General features: G+C 40.2%; 1 protein-coding gene across 1 annotated transcript in view; it reads right to left on the bottom strand.

Annotated features, from left to right (window-relative positions):
• LOC129780377 (uncharacterized) overlaps positions 1–19,407 on the bottom strand; it is a 270,544-nt gene that overhangs the window by 120,885 nt on the left and 130,252 nt on the right. The window contains exons 4-5 of the mRNA XM_055788571.1: positions 19,117–19,317; positions 5,594–6,722 (exon numbers count right to left, since the gene is read on the bottom strand). Coding sequence (XP_055644546.1) covers positions 5,594–6,722; positions 19,117–19,317 — 1,330 coding nt within the window. The remainder of the gene's footprint in view (positions 1–5,593; positions 6,723–19,116; positions 19,318–19,407) is intronic.

The raw sequence follows: 19,407 nt of genomic DNA, 5'->3' as shown, positions 1-19,407 counted from the left end.
ATTTATCCAGAATTTTTTTCGCCTGAGACATCAACAGTGGAAATAATAAAACAAGTGAGCAATTTAACAAATAAATGGGGTATGTTTTGCGAACGAATGCGAAAGTAAATCATGTATTATGCTTTCTTTCTTTCAACTCCGATACCATGAATGTTGTATGCAATAATTCGTTCTTTCAAACATGTTGAAATAATCAGATGTGAGATTTAATTCGTCACTCAAATTTCATGCAAGATTTCATCAAAGCATTGAGGAAAGTGTAACCCATACAGTGATCGTTCGTTAACACTTTGACGGCCATGGTGTTTTGGCCAAAAAGTTCCTAAAAACCTGTAGGGTCCAATGGTTAATTCTTATACTAGATGGTGCCAGGAACCCATCCAGCATAAAATTCCATTCCCATCTGCCACATAAGGGTAAAAACTAACCGTTTGTAGTACTGCACACGTGGCCGCAACTCAAGGTAAACGAGTAAAATATCGATAAAAATCATTATAAAAAACTATTTTCTTCGAAATTACATTATTTCAAACTCGTAAAATGTCTTCTAATTATTAAAACAATCCAGACATAAAAACATTTCGGAGCATTTCGGGCAGTGATAAACTGTAATTGGTAGAATAATACAAGCAGTGATGCCAAACTATGAGATAGAGATGTCCTACTATGTATTGAGGCCAGTAGAAAAATAAAAATAAATTAGTTTCAACGTAAAACGTGTACTGTAGCGCACACGTTTGAAACTTTGGAAGATTTCGTGTGTGCAGTGCTGCACTCATGGCCTCAGCTGAATAATTTTTGAATGCAGTACGGCACTCATGGCCGTCAAAGTGTTAATTGGGAAAATCAATACAATTATCGAATTTTACTCGCTAACTGAACTGCAAAATAGCAAAAGCAATACTTCATATTGAAGATGACATCTATTATTGATACAGAACTGCTTTGCAGCCCAGATAACGTACGCTCTGTTATAGATAAGTCCAGTTAGCAAATGACTTCTGTATGTGACGGGGTGACGAACATCTAAAACGAGTGTCTTCCGGGGTGCGACAACATGGGCAATTGTACAGCGAAAAATGATATCAATACTAGGAGGGTGGTAGCGATTATCATGCGAGTACTTATTGAGACCGAGATTACATTGCATCACAAAAATGAAACGAAATGAAATATTAATAATCTTCATGACTCATATTCATAATTCTCAATCACTCAATCCCTTCTACAATAGATTGAGCAGTGGAACCAATAAGACTTGAGCCTGAATTATCCGAAAAAGGTGAATACTGACTTAACAAATAAACGGGATTCGCATGAAAAAAGTGACGTTTGGTAGGCAGATGAAAAAACTCATTTCTACGAATAGTAGAATAGGCGTTTCGTTTGAATTGTCTAATTTTCGAAAGTTCGAATGGATGGATTTGATTCGTACCAAAACAAGAATAAGGGTGATAGTCTGCAAACGAACATTATTTCACCAAAAAAAACTACTATTCCCGATGCCTCAGAATAAGACTAATAATAAGAATAAGACAATGGAAAGAAATCACGCTATCTATTGAGAATAAAGCAACTTTATGATTTCATGGGTATTTTACCTCAAAATATCATGAAATCGTAAGTATTTTCAACTTGTTTTGTTTTGTTTCTTCCCCATCTTATTTAATGTAATCAATGACGTTTTTTTTGGTTTCTAATTCACATATACTTCATCTACTATGCACCCTATTATGTGATATTTATTATCCATTTTCAGTTAGACAGTTGAACTTCCTGTCAGAAGTTAATTTTGTTTTTTTGACGTGGGATTACGTCTAACCGGAGTATACGGGGGTGAAATGAAAACCTAAGCACAGAACATACAGGAAACAATGAAAGATTCCGAATGCTTATAACTCGTACATTTCTAAACAGATCGGAAAGAAGTTTTAATCAATTGATAGGAAATATTTCTACGCGTCTATCACAATTAATAGAATGTTATTTTCCATGAGATAAACAATTGAATAACTGTAAACTTTCAAGCGTTATCTAAACGCCCTAACTGTCAAGTTTTGATTGATCCAATTTACGGGTTCCCCAACACAGACTTCAAAATTGATTTGCCTGGGGGAATCCGCTTTGCAAATATACATACAAGAAGGGGTTATTTTTGTTCCTACTGAGCTGTGTTTCCCTAACACAGACTTCAAAATCAATGTACCTGAGGGAATCCGCAAGTAGAGGGCATTTTTGTTCCACCGAAATATGTTTCCATAAGATGGATTTCAAAACAAAGAAGCCTGGGGGAAAATATATGCAAGTTACGAGCACTTTTGTACTTGCTTGTCTTTGTGCAGACCGGAATATGTTTTCCCAAAACGTACTTCTAAATTGAGGAGCCTGGGAAAATCGTCATATCAGATACTGGAGGTGAATGAAGTGCACCCGTGGCTGAGTGGTTAGCGTCTCACAATATCAAGCCGGGTGTTCGGGTTCGATTCACGTTCTGGCCGGGGATTGTTTGTTAAAAGAAATTCCCTCCGACTTGCACTGTGGTCACGCGTTTTCTAGAGCTTGTCCCTCAGAATACATTCAAGGCACGTTATTTGGCTTAAGAAATCTCAACTAAGTTTTTAATGATTTATTAATGACGATAGTGAATGCATACGTTGAGACGGCAAAAGTTTTACAGGGAACGTTAACGCTATTCAAGGTGAATGAACTTGCGTGGTCCGAGGACTACATAAACATGAGAGATGCAATAATTTCAGAGGAAAATGTAAAATACAAAGCAAAAATGTTGAATTCAATTGAATTCTAAAATGGTTTCATTCAATCGGTAATATAATCAATACAATGCAAATGTTCACTAAGACAACGGTAGTCCAACGTCAACCTTGCGGTTATAGCATAGATATAACCCACCCTTTTTTGTTCGTTATAAACCGTTTGACGTTTGTTAGTACATATAACAAACGGCCCTTTTCAGGGCTACTACTTGGAGTTTTAAAAGTGTTAAACTAACAGATTGCTGAACAATGAAAAGAATTACGTGTCCCTAGGCTCAGACCCTTCTACTTTTTTTTCTATGTTGTGGCAGATCTCATTGCAGATTCAGGTTGACACGTTACACCCGAGGTTGAATGTAGGACCTGAAGTATCGGCAGGAATTAGGCTTAGCTTTGCTCAGCTGTCTGGTCTCGAAAATGATCGCATAATAGGTCGTTGTCGGGTATCTAGTAAAGCGGGAATTCCTTTGTAAATTCAAGGCTAATGCTGACATAGGTATTGGGTTCAATTCCCGATCGGTGTAGGGTCTTCCCGGGTTGGAAATTCTCTCGACATGCCATTGAATAAATACGTTGGGATAATGGCTTAAATTGTTCTTTCGTTTAGTAATCTATGTTTCTAATTTGTTTCTTTAGATCAATGCACGCATTGTACTGAGTATTTGACGAGAGGGCATATTTTGTTCATCGCCATTCAACAAGCATCAAACACGCGTCTAACAGATGCACACAGTTGCAGCGATAAAAATGAACTCATTTGCACTCTTCTCTTTTTTCGCCTGTTTTGCCATGGCTCGGATGGTTATGTTAATTGCAATGCCATATGCACTTCAGGTGAAACACAAAACACAAAACGAGCAGAATAAGCGACCTTTGTTGTTTCGGCCATAAAAAGATTCTGAGAATTTAACTCAGAGGAGATGCAATACTTATACGCTAGCGATAGCTTACTTATAGCGAATTCGTTTTTAAAACTGAGTCAGTGCCAAACTGACTCTGTAATAAAAAAACGTTTTCAGTTTCACGAATGCGGTGGTTTGTTGGTGTGCGTTATATAGTCTGATTTGTTTATATTTGCGACGACAAATGTACAGTGTCGACGTCTGGTGGCGATATTAGTGCTTGGGAGGTAAATTATTCTCTATCAGATCAGAAGGGCCAAGTGCAGTGTAAAAATATAAAAGTTTGAATGAAAATTTTTACTTCATATTGTTTGATTCCCTAACACATGTAGTTCTGACACTCACTTAACCATTTGTCGATGCATTTCCTGTTTGTTCCACAAATAATTACTATTATAATATAAAATCATCATTAAACACAGTTTTCGTTCAATATGTTTCGGCGATATCGGAAAAACCCTCTTATTTCATCACATAAAATAAATATTTGATACGTTAAAGTAAATTTTCATTCATAATTTTGATTTTGAAAGCAGGTTTATTCCACCTGAATATCCATCGTTATTTTCGCCTCCAAATGAAAGCACACGTAGCTTAATGCCGTCTACTCGAATATACTCTTCAAAATCAGAATCCGAATTGGATTACGATTCCAATAATACAAAAGCAAAAGCAGCATGTTTTCCATTTTCATAGTCTTTATTCTTAGATTTTCCAAAACAATACTCGGAACTTGACAGTTCAGTATAGTTGTGTTGGTGAACCCGAGTGCCAACCCGTGAAATATCTCAGTGCGAAACTAACAGCTTTCGGGCGAACCTAGTGCGACACTGAGTGCGAAACTGAGTGAATAAAAAAAAAACGTTTTGACAGCAGTTAGTGCGGCACTGGGGTTGAAACTGAACAAAAACGAATTCGCTATTACTATGCTTACTTCGCAAATATTCTCTTTTCGCTATCCCCCTTAGTTGTTTTTATTCTAGTGGTTCCTCGTTGTTTCTATTCTAGTAGTTCCTCGTTATTAAAAGCTCTATTCGGGAAAGCACACAAATGGACAGAACAAATGTATGAGGAAATGGGAATGCTTCCTATTTTCATCAATTTAAACCATATACATACTGTGGGATTGTAATGTATAGCATATCAAACAAATCTTTAAAAGTTTCAAATTCGATTGGTCTGCAAATCGGTCATACCCGTTCGAAGCAAAAATAATTATTAACGTTAACTTTATTTCATAAAAACGTGACCCGTTTTCTGGTTTGGCACCCTTAATGTATGATCTACGTTAATAATCTACGGTAAATTAGCTGCGCACCCAATATATCAGAACACTCATTTTAAGATCGTCATGAAACAAAGGAAACTATAGTCGGAATCAACACAGTATTTACGCCTTGTAAGCCGTCATCGAATTTCTGAAACTTCTTGATTAAGGAACACCCTTTCGAGAAATTAAAAAAATCGTCTATCGTCAACGTTCAATATCTGTGACGACATTTTCCTTTTCCACTTCATGGAATGTATTTCAGCAGACAGTTCGTAAATCAACATTAAATTTCAATTAGCAATAAGGGCACCTCGGCTAAAACTCATGAAGAGATTCAAGCAACCGAATTTGTGTTGTATGTTGAACCAACAGTTTACAGAAAATTTTCGACATTTCGATCTTTTTAATCCAAATAGGTGTTATTGCAATAAAGAACAGGCAGGGTTGAAAATATATTACCGGTATTATTCCCCTCACAAAACAAAACTTACGAAATCGAACCTTTGCTGAGAGCGAGTTCATTGCTAAAATTGAGATGGATTGCTTTCCGATTCGAAACTTCCCGCGCACCCCGTCTCACCGGAGGTACGCGCCAAAGCTCAGAATACACGATATCTAACAAATCTCCCCGTAATTAATCTACTTACTTGACGACCCTGAACCAGTGCTGCTGGAGCCTCTACTGGGGCACTGCCTGTGCTTCCACGAGAGCTGATGCTGCTGCTGCTGCTGCTGCTTGGCGGGCGTTCCGTTCAAACTGATAGTGGAGGTGAACCCATCGCCGCCCAGCACACCCAACCCCCCAGGCCCGCCGATGATTGTGGCCCCCGGCGCCGGTTCCAGTCCGGTTCCGAAATATTGCGATGGATTAAAGTTAAAATTACTGATCGAGTTGGAAAAGTGATGCTGATGGCTGTTAATTAGATTATTTTTCGCCGAACTCAATTGATTTAAATTGCACGAGCTGGCGTGGTGATATTTGCCGCTTCCCATGTAATCCCCGCCAATCATGTGGTCGCCGTTTCCGGTTCCGCTCTGACCGATGGTGTTATATTTGCCAGTGAGATTCAGCGTGTCATAGTTAGGGATGTAGGACGCCGGTTCGTGATGATACAGATACAGCTGGCCTTCGGCGTCATTTTTTACGCCACTCACCGGGAAACTGTTGTCCAGGTTCTGATAGTAGAAATGCTGATGTAAGCTGTGATTGAGATAGTTATCGTCGAAGTAGTAGGGTGGGAACTGTTTCCCGAGGATGGTCCCAGCGTCCGCGCCACCTATTACACCATCCTCCGTCGCTGGGTCAGTATACGTGCCATTATTCATTATGTCAAAGTTCGAACCACTCTTTTTCAGCTTTGGCTTGGGCTTATTGGTGTCGCTGCCGGCTGCCGTTGTGTCATCGCTGGTCGACACCCTGGCCGTTGATTTATTTTTCAATGTCGATTTTAGCACCGTCCCATAGCCGCCGGTCTGATGCTGTTGCTGCTGCTGTGACCCGATTGTGCCACCGTTGTTCCCGACCGTTGATGCGAAATTGAACAAGTCCGGCTGATTTGAGGGATAATTATTAATTATTCCATTGTTGCCGTTGATCGTCGAGGTCAGATCATTAGTAAGGCCGGCCACCGATGGCTGCTGCTGGTGCTGCTGTTGCTGCAGCCCGAGGCTAGGTTCGTTAGCTAGCGGTTGGGAAATGCAGCTGTAGCCGTACGATGGGCGCCGATTCAGTGGAGGTGGCGGCGGTGGAATCAGGTCTTCCACAAACGGTTCGTCCTGAAAATGCAGAACGATAAAACAGGTAATTAGTAATTTGAGTCGAGGGCAGCTATAACAAAGTTGCGCGAAGGTGGTGAAGCAGCACGCAAATTGGTGATTTGCGCTATTCTGTCGTTGTTTGGATACCCCCACTCTGCATCCGATAGCGAATCGTAGCGAGAGGGGGAAATAAATCGCTATGAAGAGTGTGACCGTGTCACATGTTCGAACTCATTCGTCATAAAAACCATCCAAATAATGTATGGAATACAATTATTCGACCTAATTTCAGGCATGATTGAAGACAGTGGAGCAATTTCAAATGAAATCGACAAATGACAACATATGAGTATTTTTGGTTCGAATGAAAGTTTGTATTCCGTTTGGGTTGGAGGAAATATGAGTTTTCCACAGCATTTGGAAGTTTTTTGACTCAAGTGTAACTTTTGAAAAGGGTGTATCGATTTTAGTAAGAGAAATCTTTGATAATTTATATCTCGAAATCTTCATTCAGATCGCGCAGTCCGAAGACATCGGTCGCAAATTTGTTCGCGTCTATTATAGAGTGGAGATTATACCGTTATCAGTTCGTGGCTGGTGAAGTTATTTCGCCCTAACGGGGTTCTCTTGATTGCGCGAGTGAGGAGAGCAGCAATCACTACCAGCGTGAGGAAGAAGTCCTCCACGGCGGACGCGGTGCGTGTGCCGTATCATCGCTGTGTGTGCTTTAGCATCGTCATCGATTCCATCATCGTGTTGTGGTGCGATATACCGTTGCATCTGTGCCGAGCGATTGCCACGCGGTTCGATTGGGACACCGTTTCATTTCATTCGCATTGGTGTGCGATTTAGGTATAATATATATTAGGTTTAGAAATACAAAAAAAAAATAAAAATTATATTATTTTATATCTGCCGTAATGGCAGAAGGTCATGTTGACATGGAGATTGAAACTACTGTTTCCTCCTCACTAGCTACAACGGGGGCTGGGAAGTCGCTTAAACGCGTTCCCCCCTCAGAAGATGTCTCTTCAGAGAAAGAGGTAATCTACCTTAACAAGCCCCCCTCAAGAAAATTGGCAAACTTTTCCTCTTCGCCCCCTCAATCTCCCGCTCCAGCTTCCGCTCTACTTTCGAACTTGCCTCCCAGCCCTACTGATCCCGCTCCCGTTCAACAATCGACCTCGTCCTCCCCCTCAGTTGTTTCCTCTCCTCGTGTCAAGGTCTATCCAGACGATGCACTTGGAGCTGGTCCATGGGTTGTTTTTTTCCGGCCTAAACCAAAAGGAAAGTCAATTAATGTCATTCAGGTTTCGAAAGATCTGGCAAGATTATATTCCTCCGTGGTCGAAATCTCTAAGGTTAGACCGAACAAACTGCGTGTTGTCGTGAGTGATCGGAAACACGCGAATGCAATTGTGATCGACGAGAGATTCTCCCTAGAGTATCGCGTCTACGTGCCCTCCCATGACGTAGAAATCTCGGGGGTGGTAACTGAAACTGGTCTGACGTGCGAAATGATAAAAGAAGGAGTTGGTAAATTTAAAAGACTCCCGTTGGTGGGTGTTAAAATTTTGGACAGCCGCCAACTAGGAAAAGTATCCCAAGAAGAGGGAAAAACTAAATTCACGCCGTCAGACTCGTTTCGAGTAACTTTTGCTGGTTCCGCTCTACCTGACTACGTCATGGTGGGCAAATTGAGATTGCCTGTGCGACTCTTCGTGCTAAAGCCCATGACTTGCCAAAAATGCAAGTCAGTTGGTCACACTTCAGATTATTGTGCCAACAAGGAGCGCTGTGCTGTGCGACTGAGCATAAGTGTCCATATTGCGGAGGATCCCCACACGCGCTCTCAGCTTGTGAAAATTACAAGAGTCGCTGGGAGTAACAGAAGCGCTCTTTAAAGGAACGCTCGAAGCGCACTTTTGCGGATATTTTAAAGGGCGCTTCTCCACTGGCCCAACAACAACAACTAATCAACACACAAAATGTCTTCGCCACGTTGCCCGTTGACGAAATAGAAGCGGACACAGCTAACGGGGGCACACCGTTCATTTTCCAAGGGAATCCCCGGCGCAAAAATGTGACCACTCCCAAAGTTCAAGGACAAGCCCCTCCGGTGATACCCCCAGTTAGCATGCCTAAAAAATCGAGTGCAGCGGACAAGCAAAATCAGGTTCCTCCTGGTTTCCGTGGGAATAATTCACCTTCGAATGGCCCAGCACTCGAGGGGACATCAAAAACCCCAACTGTCCCTGTTTTTCCGTCCAGTTCAACTTCCCAATCGGGATTTATAAAGTTGTCTGACCTTTTGGACCAAATCTTCAAGTGTTTTAATGTTTCCGACTCCATCAGAACCATTGTCATTTCAATGCTTCCAGTATTAAAGACAATTTTGCAACAATTGATGCAAACATGGCCCCTCCTTGCAATGATTATCTCTCTTGATGTCTAATTTCAATAGAGAGGTCGGAGATATCACTGTTTTACAGTGGAATTGTCGTAGTCTTATCCCTAAATTGGAAACATTCAAATTTTTAATTCATAAGTTCAATTGTGATGTTTTTGCTCTGTCCGAAACTTGGCTTTCTTCGCGAGATGATCTCTCTTTTAATATCATACGCTTGGACCGTGATGACAGATACGGAGGGGTGCTATTGGGTATCAATAAGTGCCACTCATTTTTTCGAATTGACTTTCCACCTATTGGAGGTATCGAAGCTGTTGCTTGTCATGCAAACATCAGAGGCAAAGACCTCTGTATTGTCAGCTTGTATTGGCCTCCGAGAGCTGCGGTTAGCCGCAAGCAACTTGTTGACATGTGCTCACTTCTTCCTGAGCCACGATTGATCTTGGGAGACTTCAACTCTCACGGAACTGCCTGGGGGGAACAGTACGACGACAATCGTTCATTGTTGATATATGACCTTTGTAACAGCTTCAATATGACCGTTTTGAACACTGGGGAAACAACACGTGTACCTAAACCTCCTGCTAACCCAAGTGCTCTTGACCTCTCGCTTTGCTCGAATACACTATCGTTAGATTGCAAGTGGAATGTAATCCAGGACCCCAACGGCAGTGACCACTTGCCAATCAAAATTTCTATAAACATGGCATATGATCTCACAAGACACATTGACTGGAAAAAATATGCGGACGCAATTGCTCTAGCCATCAATTCCAGAGGTTTGCCTCCATTGGAGGAGTATAACATTAATTATATGACAGCGCGGTTCGCGCTCAAACGAAACCCATCCCAGGCTCCACTTTTCGTCAAAGGCCTCCCAATCCATGGTGGGATAGCCAATGTTCCAAGCTTTATCAGGATAAATCGAACGCATTTAAAGCTTTTCGGAAACGTGGAACCATTGAGAATTTTCAAACGTATTTGGACCTTGAAAATCAATTTAAAATCTTGATCAAAGGGAAAAAACGTGCTTATTGGCGAAATTTCGTGGGAGGTTTGTCACGAGAAACGTCAATGAAAAAATTATGGAAAGTGGCTCGAAACATGAGAAATCGCTCTTCAACGAATGAAAGCGAAGAATATTCACATCGATGGATTTTTAATTTTGCACGGAAGGTTTGTCCCGATTCCGTTCCTGTGCAAAAAATTATTCGAGATATACCACAAGATAGGTGCGATCTTGATTCCGAGTTTTCGATGGTAGAATTCTCTCTTGCTCTCCTTTCTTGTAACAATTTGGCTCCAGGAACGGATAGAATTAAGTTCAACTTGTTAAAAAACCTCCCTGATGTGGCGAAACATCGCTTGTTGAATTTATTCAATCGGTTTCTGGAGCATAATATTGTTCCAGATGATTGGAGACAAGTGCGAATTATAGCTATTCAAAAACCCGGAAAACCCGCGTCCGACTTCAATTCGTACCGCCCAATAGCAATGCTGTCTTGTATACGGAAAATGTTGGAGAAAATTATCTTGTTTCGCCTTGATCGATGGGTTGAAACGAATGGCCTACTTTCAGATACACAATATGGGTTCCGCAGGGGCAAGGGGACGAATGATTGTCTTGCGTTGCTTTCTTCAGAAATTCAAATGGCTTACGCCGAAAAAAAACAAATGGCTTCAGTATTCTTGGACATAAAGGGGGCCTTTGATTCTGTTTCAATAGAGGTTTTGTCAGACAAATTACACTCTCGGGGTCTGCCGCCTCTGTTGAATAATATGTTATATAACTTGCTTTGTGAGAAACAGTTGAACTTTTCTCACGGGGATTCGACAGTAAATCGGGTCTCCTACATGGGCCTCCCTCAGGGCTCATGTTTAAGCCCCCTTTTGTACAGCTTCTATGTAAGCGACATCGACAATTGTCTTACACAAAATTGCAGCCTAAGACAACTTGCAGATGACGGAGTGGTGTCTGTCGTAGGACCAAACGAATCCGACCTGCAAGGACCCTTACAAGATACTTTGAACAATTTTTCAACCTGGGCCATTGGGCTAGGGATCGAATTCTCCACGGAGAAAACAGAGATGGTGGTTTTTTCTAGGAAGCATAGACCAGCAAAACCAAAGCTTCAACTTTTGGGTAAACCGATCACTCATGCTATGTCATTCAAGTATCTTGGGGTCTGGTTCGACTCCAAATGTACTTGGGGGCCCATATTAGGTATCTGAGTAAAAAATGCCAACAAAGAATAAACTTTCTCGGTACAATCACTGACACATGGTGGGGAGCCCATCCCGAAGATCTTATAATGTTGTATCGAACAACTATTCTCTCAGTGATGGAGTATGGCAGTTTCTGTTTTCAATCAGCTGCCAAAACACATCTCATTAAACTCGAGCGAATTCAGTATCTTTGTCTCCGTATTGCGTTGGGATGTATGCCCTCAACGCATACCATGAGTCTCGAGGTTTTGGCAGGCCTACTCCCACTAAAAGATCGCTTCAATTTATTATCTCTTCGGTTCCTCATCCGGTGTAAGGTTATGAACCCATTGGTGATCGGAAATTTTGAGCAGCTAAATTTTCATTCAGGATTCATGAGCTCATATCATGAATTCATCTCCATGCAGGTTGATCCTTCTTCGTATTCTCCCAACCGTGTTTGTTTTCATGACTACATCAATTCCTCTGTACATTTTGATCTGTTCATGAAGGAGAAAATCCATGGAATTCCAGATTATCATCGATCGGGGATCGTTCCTACGATCTTCAATGCAAAGTATGGGCGTGTCAATTGTGATAATATGTACTTTACTGATGGGTCCTCTATGAATGAGTCCACAGGATTTGGAGTGTTCAACGAAATTTTTAGCACCTCCCACAGTCTTCAGAATCCTTGCTCTGTGTATATTGCTGAATTGGCAGCAATACATTGGGCGCTGGACAGCGTCGCCTCACGACCTGTTGAACACTATTACATTGTAACGGATAGTCTTAGCTCTGTCGAAGCTATCCGTTCAGTGAGGCCGGAAAAGCACTCGCCGTACTTCCTTGAGAGAATACGAGAAAATTTGAGTGCTTTAACCAGACGCTGTTATGTCATTACCTTTGTCTGGGTCCCTTCACATTGCTCAATTCCGGGTAATGAGAGGGCTGACTCATTAGCAAAGGTAGGTGCGATTGAAGGCGATATTTATCAGCGTCAAATAGCTTCCAATGAATTTTATTCTTTAGTCCGTAAAAATACCATCGCTAACTGGCAACATAAGTGGAACGAAGATGAATTGGGTCGGTGGCTTCACTCGATTATCCCTAAGGTTAGCCTCAACCCATGGTTCAAAAGTCTGGACTTAAGTCGGGACTTTATTCGCACCTTCTCTCGACTCATGTCCAATCACTGTTCGTTAGACGCGCTACTCTTTCGTTTTAATCTTGCCGATGGCAATATCTGTGCTTGTGGCCAAGGTTACCACGACATCGAACACGTTGTTTGGTCGTGCGAGGAGTATCTTGTTGCCAGATCGAATTTAGAAAACTCTCTTCGGGCTAGAGGAAGGCAGCCCAATGTGCCGGTGAGAGATGTGTTGGCTCGGTTAGACCTTGATTACATGTCCCAAATATATGTCTTCCTAAAAGCTATCGATCTTCGTGTGTGATTGTCCTTATATCCTTATATTCTCCTTTTCCTTTTCCTTCGCGAGAAATCAAATCCCTTCTTACTAACAATATAATAAGGTGAAATGTAAATACATGTTAGATATAAGATAGGCTTAAGAATTGAGTATGATGAATGTGAGTGTGAACATTGTTAACATATCCTTATATCCCATCCTTTTCCTGAAACAAAATGTCACCCTTCTAAACTCGAGCAAGCCGCGAGTAATCGGTTCTCTACTTCAGTAACATTAGAATTAATAAAAAATGTTTATGTATCCTTGTAACTATACAGATAGGAGTTTGGCTCCTTTAAACTTATGTAACTGAGCCTGTAAAAATAAACGATTTAATAAAAAAAAAAATCTCGAAATCTATGAGTGCTACCGAAATAGTGTCTTAGAAACAGTTATAGAGTATTGATGTCCAAACGTGAAAAAATATACACTGAGAAAAAAATAGTACTTTTTTTATTTACAAAAAAAAATTGCAATATCTAAAATACACATTTTTAATTTTTTAAACTCCAAATCGTTCTTTTCTATTCAATCTTTCCGATCTTTTTGTTCGTAGAAATAGTTTCCAAATTTATTTTTCAATGAACATTAATTTTAATCTCATCAAAAACCACCAGAGAATTTCATTTACGTTGGATCTCTTTCAAGGTATTCAAATTAGTGATTGTAAATTTAGGAGAAGCATTTTTGTAAGTTTGTTCTTCACAAAATAAATGGTCACAAGTTATATTCACACCATCACATTAACTAGATTATCACTGAGAATTGTGACAAAATTGTATGGTGACATCAGGTCCAGCTGAAGCATTCTTTTCAAGAACTGGGACTACTACCAAGATTTCGACTAAACGACGTATGGCACGGTTGGATTTTATGGGGAGTATTGTGAATAGAATTAACGATGAATATCAGTTGTTGAATTTCTTGTAATAATTTTAAATTGAATAGTTCCATCACAACACAAAATGAATGCAATGTTTCTGGATTTTCAAGTTTTTTTTGATCTTCATGTTGAGAATCATTATAAAATCGCTTTGGTCTTTGAATAGAAATGTGAAATGTTTATTCCATATTTAAAGAAAAGACAACACTTATATAGAATGAGTAAATAAATTGAAAAAAATGGATTTTCGGATTAAATTGAAAAAAATCGGATTTTCTAAGATCGATTCTTTGGTACTGATTTAATTCGTGAATCGATCCCTACGCGGTTTAAAATACGATTCATCAAGATCGATCTTTCTCTAAAGATCACCCAATCTTAAATTCAATCACAAGGCCTTCGTTGATGGATTGGTCTTTTTCAAGGCTAGACGTGAATCAAGTTTATAGTTTGAAACCTCTGCAAAAGACAAAATTAATCAAATTCACACGAATTGATGTTAGTGTGAGCAGAACAGAAACAAAAGTGTGAAAAAGTCCTTTAGGAACTCACGAGAACATCTATCGGAAAGTTGAATTAGCATAGATATTCTTTTGATATATTTTTGTTCCGACTGAAATGTGTTTCTCTAACACAGACTTCTAATCCATGGAGCGTATGGAAATTGCCATTGCGAATTCATGCAGGTCGGGGGTATTTTTGTTCAGATTGAAATGTGTTTCCCTAACACAGACTTCAAATCCATGGAGCGTGTGAAAATTGGCAAGGAGTCTGGGGAAATCGGCTTTGCAAATACATAAAAGTAGTGGGAGCCTTTGTTCCCACCGAAATGTGTTCCCTAACAGAGACATCAAAACCAAGTTGCTTGGGGGAAATCGGCATTGCAAATACATGAAAGTAGTGGGAGCTTTTGTTCCCACCGAAATGTGTTCCTTAACAGAGACATCAATACCAAGCTGCCTGGGGGAAATCGGAATTGCATATATGTAAGTCGGGGGCATTTTTATATTGCAAGTAAGGTGAGTGATACGATTAATTCTAGCTAATAAAATTTAAATTTGGAACTTCAATGTTGGTTGCTTCGTGAAATTTCATATGAATAACTTGATTGTGAAAAATTTAGCACAAGTGTAATTGTAAAATTGTATATGGTAGCAGTTGTGTTAAAAATGATTTGATATGCACTTATGCTTCCCATATGTTCTACATATAGTATTAGGTATTGTTTATGCCAATTAGAATTCGCATTGGGTTGAATAAACACTCAGAAAGTATAAATTATAAAAAAATTACCTTTTCCGTTTCAAATGTGTTTTCTCAATATTAAAGTACCATATTTATACTGATGAGAAAAATTGATAATTGTGTTCGGTATTGGTAATTATCTTAAACTAGCTGACCCGGCAAACTTCGTTCCGCCCAAAATTTGTTTTTTGTTATCAATACCTTCAAACATTCACGTTTTGATATTATGAGCAAGTTCATGGGTCCAATCGCAGAACTGATCATTGATTGATCTTCTATTCGAGCCCGTTGAATTTACTTTTTACTATAAAACTCCTAGTGTTTCTAACAAAACTCAACATTATAATATCAGATTATTTTCAGACACAATTCTCGTTCAAGATTTTTCAACCACTTGCAAATAACATGTTTCTCCGTTACATGGAGTAAATGTTTTTTACAGAAAATATGATAGAATAAAGACAGTCCTAAATCGGACAATTTCTTTCTCGAGTTCTGCTCTTAACAACACATGCGGTGATTCTTTTTTGGTATAGATAGAAGATGATATAGGAGAGCGTTTCATCACATTAAAATCCATTTCCAGTTTCGAACAAAGATTAATTTCGCTAGCGCAAGCATCAAATGGACTAACAGCACTTGTCACTATGTAATTGTAGAACATATGGGAATTAAATTTTCCATATTTTCCTTTTTTCCTTCAGAGTTTTCTGAAAATTTTCAATTGTCATGTTTGGTTGGAATATTTTTGGTTTAAATTTGTGTAATATTTTTATGGGACCCCTTCTCCATTCCAGAGGAGGGAGGGGTGTCATACCATCACAGAAACTCATACCCAAAAACCGTCACATCCCAAATTGTGCTCGATTAATTCTTGAGTTACGCAGAAGTTTGTGTTTCATTTGTATGGCAGCCCCTCCTTAAAGAGGGGGGGGTGGAGAGTCTAACCATCATAGAAACATTTATTGCACCCTAAAACCTCAATATTTCAAATTTGGTTTTATTTGCATGATTAATTCTCGAGTAATGCAGAAATTTGTATTTCATTTGTATGGCAGAACACCCCCCCCCCATTAGAGAGGGGGGTGGAGAATATAACCACCATAGAAATATTTATTGTACCTTAAAACCTCAATGTGCCAAATTTGGTTTCATTTGCTTGATTAATTCCCGAGTAATGTAGAAATTTGTGTTCAACTTGTATGACAGCTCCTCCCTAGAGAGAGGGAGGGGTCTCAAACTATCACGAAAACCTTCGTGATCGTGAACCTGGTGATCGGTTCAGTAGTTTCCGAGTCCATAAGAATTAGACAGACAAAAAGACAGGATCTAGGATCACAGAGGGCGGTTTTCATCATATCTCGTTCCACTTCGGTATCTTTTATCTGATTCGCACCATCCAACGACTGTTTACCATCTTTCTGTGATGATGATTCTGTGAACACTGGTGGAGTGAACAAACAATACCCAACAATCAAACAAAACGGCCCTTTTCAGGGTCACCAAATCATTATCAAATAGTTAAACGATGTAATTCTTCAAACCTATCCAAAATCAACAGATAGCCTAACGGAATCCTACGTCAACTATGCGGTCGTGTCTCGGACACAACCCCCTGTGACTTTTTTTTGCAAAATTAAATTTTATTATTCAACATAATTGCCTTCGATGGCGATATAGCGATTATAGCGATCTCGCAACTTTTTAGTACCATTTTTAAAGTACTCTTTCGGTTTTTCCAAAATAGGCCAATGTAAACCGTAGGACTGCGTGCCTCAGCATTGGGGTCCGCCTGGGGACCGCGTAAATGCAAATGAATAAAATAAAGTTAGTATTAGAGTGTAGTTCGGACATCATGCATCGTGTTTAATTCGTTCCAATGGGCAACGAAAAATCCAAATACCCTTCTGAAGAGATTATCATATCCCAGCAACAGCAACAAGCACAACCAAATCTGGTGTCACCGCCGGCACCAGAAGGAATATCATCGTCCCAGATAATCGCAGGTTGCTGCCTATTAATTATAATTGGCATGGCACTCCAGTTTGTCTGGAGAATCATCAGGCGAGAAATCGCCTTCACCATTAACACGAACCAGAGAACCCTTGCTACCGGCGTGTAGTAAAGGGAAAGCAAAAATACACAACGTAGGACTACCGTTGGAGAAGGACGATCAACTCCAACCTCAACATCACCGAAACGGTGATCACTACATCATCGGTCTTGAATTGCTTGCCAGCGAGCATTCTCTTCAGGTCTGCGAACAGCAACAGGTTGAGCGTGAACCACGTGTTGACGATGCCGTTATGGTTATTTATCCACTACTGACGCCGATCCAGACTACTGCAGAGGCACTGCTTCCTCGGTTCCGGCTGCTTTGGGCACTTTGGGCACTAATTCACCACAGAACACACGAGAAAAAGAACCAACTCGTTGGGGAGAAGAGAAAAAAAAACTTCGAGAACAATGCTTGAGGAGTGATGAATAGCACATCAAGCTCCTTCAAGTTGTTAGCGAGGAATCGGTGTCAATAACATGTTAAACACGATAATTTACACACAAGCGAGTAAAACACCAAGGGTCTCCATACCAAAATGCCCTATATTCAAGAAACTAAACGACGGAAAGATGGACAGAAGTTCATTTTTTGATAATATTTAAAACTTTGTTGAATACACTATATTGTTATCTTGACTTTAAACAGAATTAGGATTAGTTGTAATTTTTTCAAAGAAAACATGAAAAGTTGTTGTTAGAAAAACTTTTGCCCTGTAAAAGTGCCCATCTTCCGACGTATGGACGACTTATTGTACATTGTAAGTTATTCAAATATTTGTTTGGGAATTTTTAAAAAACATGTTTTTGAGAAAAACGAACTTTAATTTTAAAAAATATTTTTTTTTTTCAGAGAAATTTTTTTTTAAATTTTGGTATTTTTTTATGAAAATTTGAACAATTTCTTACAATTTATTCTCTGACCCAAACCTTGCCGGTATTATGGATTTTGAGTTATATTTTTTGGTAAAAAATCAAGAAAATTTTTTCGGCCCTTTCAAAAAAATAGTCGAATTCTTTTTTGAATATTTCAAGTATGCGAAGTTGCTTAACAGACCCATTTGCTTACACCCACAACGTTTCGCTGCAATCTGAGATGGTGCTGCCAACTCCTAAGACGAGTTGGCATGAAATCCGTCTGCTGTCAAATTTTGATACGTATCCATTGAAAGATGGTGCTTTGTGATAGTCAAGTAGATTTTTGCAAGAGGCACCCTCTAGACGTCAACCTTATGAACTTTTTAACCGAACTGTTACGATGAGCGTTGAAATCGCCGTATGTAAATTGTGACAATTATCGCTCAGCGTCTGGTTGATGACTCAATATACCGGCGAAAGGCTAATGAAACGTAAAAAAGCGTGATTTAAACGAACATTCATCAGCTATTTTGGTGTGAGATACGTTTGCACTTTGCACTGAATGTTTGCACTTTTGAGCAGCCGCAAAATAAATCCTAGAATTTGTCTATTGTGCTCGAGATCGTATAAAAAACTGCATCCTTTTTTCAGCTGCAGACTCTGTGCGCATGAAGGCTTTATGCTTGAAGGAAAGCCAGGTTAGTAACCCAACGATTCATGGGAAGACAAAGTGAACGGGATTGGACGGAATTAAAAATTCCATTACGTCGAACATGAAAAGGGTACAAGAGATGAATAGATCTTGCTTTTTTTTCACCAAAATATGCAATTTGAACCGCCGGTGGGAGTCCGCAATGACTTTCATTTTTTTTTCTCTCCGGGAAAAGCGTATAACGCCAAACCAACCAGAGTTAAACATGCAGCCTTTAGGGTGAATGGTAGATTTCCCGTTTTTGCTCATCACTCGGTTAGTTTCTATTAATCGCGAAGGACATGGCAATTCGGAAACAACACGGTCTACTTGGCGAAGTGGGCACTCCAGCTCTATGGTTCCCTAATTGACCGACGCAAGCATTGTGACTGCACTAATTAACAACACTGTCCAGAGGTCAAGTCCCACCGGTTGTTGTTTTCCACGGTAGGTGGAAACCTTCCAAAGCAAACAAGTAAACAATTGAGAGCGCACAATTAACCCATTTCCCGAAGCCCCCTTCGGGCGAACTTGCTCGCGTGTGCTTGCATGTGTATGTGCACGTCATGTGCTGTGGCGCAAATACGGGCACTTACCTCGATGTAGTTGTTCTCCGGATACGTACTGTGATAGTCAAACGTGCTGCTCTCGTTATTGAAACTTCCGGTCTTGAACTCCGCCGGTGTCGTTCCGGTGCTGGCTGCGCTGCCGCTTGTCGGAACGTTCGTCGTTGTTACCGATTTTTGCAGACCACTGGAGGGTAGTGCCGTTAAGTCATTGGTTGAGGCAGTGCAGTTCTGCGTGCATGGAAGGGTGACAAAGTAGAAGCGAATGTGTGAGCCAGGGGAGAGGCATTGGATGGTAATGTGTTCGCTACGGTAGGGTAG

Source organism: Toxorhynchites rutilus, chromosome 3 (assembly GCF_029784135.1).
Source record: "Toxorhynchites rutilus septentrionalis strain SRP chromosome 3, ASM2978413v1, whole genome shotgun sequence".
NCBI classification, from domain to species: Eukaryota; Metazoa; Arthropoda; class Insecta; order Diptera; family Culicidae; genus Toxorhynchites; species Toxorhynchites rutilus.
The sequence above is the reverse complement of the archived record's forward strand: the minus strand, read 5'-3'. Positions and strand labels throughout refer to the sequence as shown.